The sequence below is a fragment of the Pundamilia nyererei genome, unplaced genomic scaffold (genome assembly GCF_000239375.1).
Source record: "Pundamilia nyererei isolate P.nyererei 1_Seehausen unplaced genomic scaffold, PunNye1.0 scaffold00095, whole genome shotgun sequence".
Classification (NCBI taxonomy): domain Eukaryota; kingdom Metazoa; phylum Chordata; class Actinopteri; order Cichliformes; family Cichlidae; genus Pundamilia; species Pundamilia nyererei.
In genome coordinates, this window is record NW_005187496.1 from 405,148 (window position 1) to 411,147 (window position 6,000).

At 41.5% G+C, this 6,000-nt stretch overlaps 1 protein-coding gene across 2 annotated transcripts in view; it reads left to right on the forward strand.

Moving 5' to 3' along the window:
• The window catches only part of gsg1l (gsg1-like), a 32,716-nt gene extending 28,244 nt beyond the window's left edge, over positions 1–4,472 (forward strand). For both annotated transcript variants that reach the window (XM_005739915.2, XM_005739916.2), the window contains 2 exons: positions 544–655; positions 3,463–4,472. In XM_005739915.2, the coding sequence (XP_005739972.1) occupies positions 544–655; positions 3,463–3,823 (473 nt within the window). In that variant the 3' untranslated portion in view covers positions 3,824–4,472. The remainder of the gene's footprint in view (positions 1–543; positions 656–3,462) is intronic.
• The last annotated feature ends 1,528 nt before the right edge of the window (positions 4,473–6,000 follow it).

Here is a 6,000-nt window from a genome sequence, read left to right on the forward strand (position 1 = left end):
GGAAAAATGTCTGTCACAGCTGAACCTCAGAGATGAGTATCTGAGTTAAGAAGAGGCTGAAATGACTTTGAGACTCTAAAACTGAACTAAAATGTACCTACTGATTGTAATCAAATTACATTTAATGTTGAAATGTGTTTACAGACTGAGATTCAGTCATTAAAAATTAAGGTCTCCACATTTCACCGAAATCAGTCTCAGCGGCTTCACAGAACCAGATCCGCCTGAACGCAGTCTTCCTGCTGAAAGGGAGTTTTTCCTCCCCACTGTCACCAAGAGCCTGCTCAGAGGGGGTTGTTACAGCACATGCAGATCAGTTTCATATTATATTTAAGCAACAGTATCAGGCTGCTACCATGGCTGCACAGGGGCACTGACTGTGCTGTACGGTGTGTAAATTTGGCTCCAATATTATGTTTTGATCGGTTTGTGTCTCTTAAAAGCCCTTTTTAATGGTTTCCATAATGAATTTGTGTGTGTGTGTGTGTGTGTGCGTGTGCGTGTGTGTGTGCGCGTGCGTGCGTGCGTGCGTGCGTGCTGCAGGTCTTCTGGGTATGGTGGCCCACATGATGTACACCCAGGTGTTCCAGATCACAGTCAGTCTGGGTCCTGAAGACTGGAGGCCTCACAGCTGGGACTATGGATGGTCCTTCTGGTCAGTCCACAGCCCCCCGCACACATTAACCCCTAACTAGCGTCACCCCAACATTAAACCTGTGTCCATAATAACGTTTAATGACTGTCTGTCAAAGATGTTAAAGTTCTTCATGTTATGGATGCCAAATATTTGATATGAAGAATGGAATGTGTCTGACAGGCCACAGAGTCCATATTTATGTACGAATTCAACAAAATGACACATAGATGTTCACAGACAGACGTCTCCAAATACCTCGTTGTAATGACTGTTGGTGGAGGTGTGCAGCAGCCTGTCAGCAGGTGGTCTGCAGGTACGCAGGGAGCTGCTGTTAATAATTGTCTTTGCTCTCTGCTGAAAGCTGAGCTGCAGCTGCTGAGTTCCAACAAAGTCCTTTTTTGAACAGAGAGAAGAAGCGACTGTGCCTTTATAAAGAGGTGCATAAGTGATACAGATGAGCAGAAATAAAGAAGCACAAACATGGATTTCATCCAAACACGAGTAAAGCAGGACAGAAGGAGGGAAACACCTGGAACGAGAACACCTGCTCCTGTTAATAGAAAGATTTTCAGTGTTAGTCATTTAAGCAAAAGCCTCCATTTACCACCACGAGGGAGCCATTCAGGATCGTTAAAGTGGAAAGGAGGATTAACCTCTGCTGGAACAGAAGGCCAAAACGCTCCTTCAGGATGAATGAAACGATGATGGACGCTTGATGTGCACTCAAACTTTCTGCTTAAAGCTCCACTGAAAGCAATAACCTTAATTTGATTGTAGCACGAGCAGTGTTATAGAAATAAGAGAAAACGCTTAATATGAAGACGGAAAAAACCACAAACAAAGCAGCTCTTCATCTGCTGGCAGGAGGTCGCTGGAAGGTTTTCTAGCTCTGTGCTTTTAGAACAGTTTGTGCTGAAGACACAGAAAAGGCCGAGTGTTCTTTCACGGGGAAACAACCTCTGTGTCACGTTCAGACAAACTCATCAGGACTGAGCGTAACCCCTGTTACGCCTCTACTGTGAGGATCTTCTTTATGCTTTGCAGTAAGAGGAGTCTGTTTCATTTATGTTGTTAAAGACATTATAGTCCAAATTATTTTGGATATTTTTTAATAACCCCACCACATCTACCTCTGGTTCTTTGGTTTTCATTTTAATCATATTTAAAGACAAAGAAAAATCCCCTGAGAAAAGGCACCGGAGCTTGTGGAGGTACGGTGTGTGGCTGACGGAGCAGACATGCTCAGGAGGGATTTGGTGAGAAACAAAACTCAGGGAGGCAGTAAAAACTGCAGTTCCTCTAGCGCCCAGCAGGGGCTGCAGGAGCAAGTCCCCATAGACTCCCATGTTAAAATGTCCAACTACAGCGAAACAAACATGTTTACAGTCTGATTTAAAACAAAACAGACACACACACAAAACAAAAACAAAATTGTTGAGGCTTAAAGTTGGGGGCGTGGCCTTTTTGACTGACAGGTGCTAGCTGGATGTAAAGCGATGTCCTTTTAAAACGCTTAAAAATAAACGTCTGGTGCTTGGTGTGAAAATTCAATTTAGTTTCAGTTAGTTTCTACAGAGGTTTCAAACTCATTTTTATTAGTTCAGTGTTAGTTTTAGTCTTTTTAATGATTACTGTGTTTGGAGGACATATGCCAAATATTCATTTTATACTTAATAAACATATCAAAGATTCGTCAGACTGTAATATTAAATGTTAACGAACTAAAACGTTGACTATAATAAGCTTGTAGCTCCAACAGTAATCGGGTGTAAAACTGAAATGTAATCAGTAAACAAAAGAAATAAAGAAACGGTGTCATCGACTGAGGGTAATTTATATGTTTTACGTTGCGGTGACTTGTTATATGCTTCACTGCGGTGCTATACGTGAAGATTTATTTCTGTAATTTCATATTGTTTATTTGGTTTTGCCTTTAAACAGTTTCTCTGCTTCCTCTGAGGAACAGTAATGGTTCAGTTATAAACATAATCCTACAAAAGAGAAGGAAAAGTGATTGAGTTTATAGTGTATTATCCAAATTACATCACACTATGGATTCCTGTTGTCCCAAGATAAAAAGTGATGGATTTTATGCGTCATTTTGTTTTATCTCGTGGTTTTCTTGCTCAGCATGTTTAAAGACCTCTGCCTGTTTTTTTTGTGCTGTAGAGCATTTATTTCCCACACTGTTTGCTCAACATTAGGCTCTCCAGAGTCACCACACACTCTGAGGTAGCTGAGCATCGATCATCGTCCTGCTAACATTTGAAGGAATGAAGATGAAAAGCTCAGAATTACATTTCGCGGTCGATTTGGGAACACATCGGTGTTCCCCAGCAGACCTGGAGGCTGGGGGACTGAGCTTTGATGAACAAACGATGCCCTTATTTGTTTGTGCTGAATCGAAAGATTATTTTATTTTAAATAGGAGCAAAAAAATCTATAAGTGTGCAAGTTCTCATTCATTCGGTTCATGGTAGTTTGTGTTGGTAGAAGGTGAAGATGTTTCACCTCTCATCCAAGACGGTTTTTTAGACACAAAAGGTCGAGGGTTCCTATCGACTCCTAGTGGGCGTTGTTTCTGTCTATGTGGTCCAGATGATGGTTGGCCCACTCCTGACTATGCGAGTCGTCACATAACCCACGGTTTGAAAAGGGGTGTGGGTAGTTACCGTCACTGGAGGTTAAGGGTAAAACCACAGGCCCAATCTATGTGACCTACATAAGTCCCGTTGCCTTCTTCTTTCAAGCTTTCAAAATTCTAATTACATTGTTCCAAAGATATATTTCATACTTATTGATTTCTTCTCTCTTATTCCACTCAGCATGGCGTGGGGATCCTTCACCTGCTGCATGGCCGCCTCCGTCACCACCCTCAACTCCTACACCAAGACTGTGATCGAGTTCAGACACAAGCGGAAGCTCTTCGAGCAGGGCCTGCGTGAGGAGCAGAACTACCTGGACCAGGAAGCTTTCCACTACTTCCGGGACCGTTCACTCCAGTCCATCTCCAGCACCGTGGAGGTCTACCCCGGCCACAGCGGCACCAGAGCCGGGCTTGTTGTCGGGGGGCCCGGCGCGGGCCCCGGTCCAGGTCCCGGACCAGGACGTGGGAAGATGAGAGCGGGGTCTGCCTCAATAGACTTGGGGGAGAACACGGACTCACTGGGGGAGGAGCAGTGCTGAGTCACACATTGGAATGAGGGGATTGACTGGGTTGGGGGCGTGGCTACACGATGAGGTGAACTGCACCTTCACATGTGGACCCGGCCGCTAGTTTGTCCACTGTAACTGAAAGCAGAGGCAGAACTTATTTTCTGTTTTAAGAGGACAACTAAAAGGCAGATTAAACATGGATTACAAAAAGAAAATACAAATGTTCTCGCTGTGTGTGAAGTGAAAGTCAGTGTAAAGTGTGAGAAATAGACTGTGGGTGAAAGTAGGCGTTCTCCTGCTTATTTTGAGGTGCTGTGTGTAGTATTTTAACATCAATACATCGTCACAGTTTTGAAAAATGGTGAAAGCCTTTGCTGAATAGCGACCCTTGTAGCAAGAAGCGGAAATTACGGTGGCCCTGAAGTCCAAAACACAGAAGTATTTCAGAAAATACAAGAATGTTTTCATTAAGGTTTCTTCTTTGTTACCAGCAAACACCCTTGAACATCCTTCTTGGACTTTCTGGCAAACACAATTATGTGTCCGCCAACTGTTTAATATTATCCACGTAAAATAAAATAAAATAAAAAATATATATTTATTTATTTATTTATTTATTAAATAAAAGATTCTTGGGAGGAATTAAAGAATTACATTAAAATATAATAATTAAAAATCATCATGAATAATTTATTAATCATTTATATCAAATTAATTAAGAATCAAATGTAATTGTGTTTAAAACTAGATTTCTGATTACGCCACATCCCTCCTGAAGGAGATGGTCAAACATGACTCTTCGTGGAACTTTTTTTTTAAAAATCCAAGAAAAATGAATATTATCAAACTGTTGCTATGAAATGTATGAACAGCTGCATACCCTGTTATTGGACTATACACAGTATAAATGTTATTTGTGGTGTCTTCAGCAGTAACGATAATTTATTCACAGTTAATTTTTGTGTGTGTATGTGTGTGTTTTGCACCTCAGGGCCACCGTAGAGGAACAGCAATATCTAATTTAGCTAACATTAGCCACATATGCTACTTGTCATATCAGACCGAGTTGTACTGCTGACGTGCTCGAGCATGTTTGTCCCCCAAGTCCACTTCGATGGAGTGCGATCGCTTTGCAGTTGGGATGGTCATGATTTTTAAATATTCAAATAGTCATTAAAATATTTTAAAAAACGCAAATATGTTACACAACTTTCTTGTCTTAAAATTGTTTTCAACAGACACAACTGATGCAGTTTTAGAATAATTACTACTCATTATTTGTTACTTTTTTTTTTAAAATGTAACAAATATGTTACTTAATTACTAATTTCTTATCACTTTCTTTGTTGTGGGTGCTGGGCTGTGAACACACTTTACACCACAGGCAGTATAAAGATGAACGTAGTTACTGTGACACCACCTGTTGGTTTTTGAAGACAGAGAGGAGGTATTCCTAATACAGAAGCCCCGCCCACCTGTTGTTCAAATCTTCTTTTTTTTGGTTTAAAAGTTTGTTTCAGATCTATGATGGGCGGGGCTGAGTCATGCAAAGCTGCTGTAGTAGGGTCCAATGAGCAGAAACAGCCAAGCTAAATATGCAAAACATAATATTTTGAGTTCACTCCTTCCTGCGTTTAACAGATGATAAATCATTAAACTACATCATCCCAGCCACATTTATTTGGCCCAGTAGTGAACAAGCCTGCAGTAGACATGCTATTAGATTAACACACTGGCTTTGTAGCTCATGTGAACTCTCGATTTTCCAGGTCAAATCAGTCCCTGGAGAATCTCCCGGGCAAGCAAGACTGCCAACCGATCAAGCATGCTCCAAGACATGCTTCTTTGTGAGCCTCGGTATCTCTTATCTGATGTAGTCTGCAGAAAGATGAGGCAAAGTTTAGCGAGAGAGAAACACAGAAACTGTGGGAAATCAAGAAAAGCTGGCTTCAGGACAGGAAGCAACAGAGATTATGATTATTTTTGGCCTGAGTCAGATTAAAATGAAATACCACACGTTGCACTTTTACAGGTCGTGTTCAGGCCACATCCTGTTGCTGATGCTGAATGTGGAGCTGGTGTTTAAACTAAAATCTTGAGCGCTGAGGGTTCAGTCCAGTCTTCTCTTTCATTTCTTTGCCTCCATCAACCACCAGCTTCCAGGACTGACAAAAGAAGCCACTGAAGAAGACCTGCAGTTTCTTGAG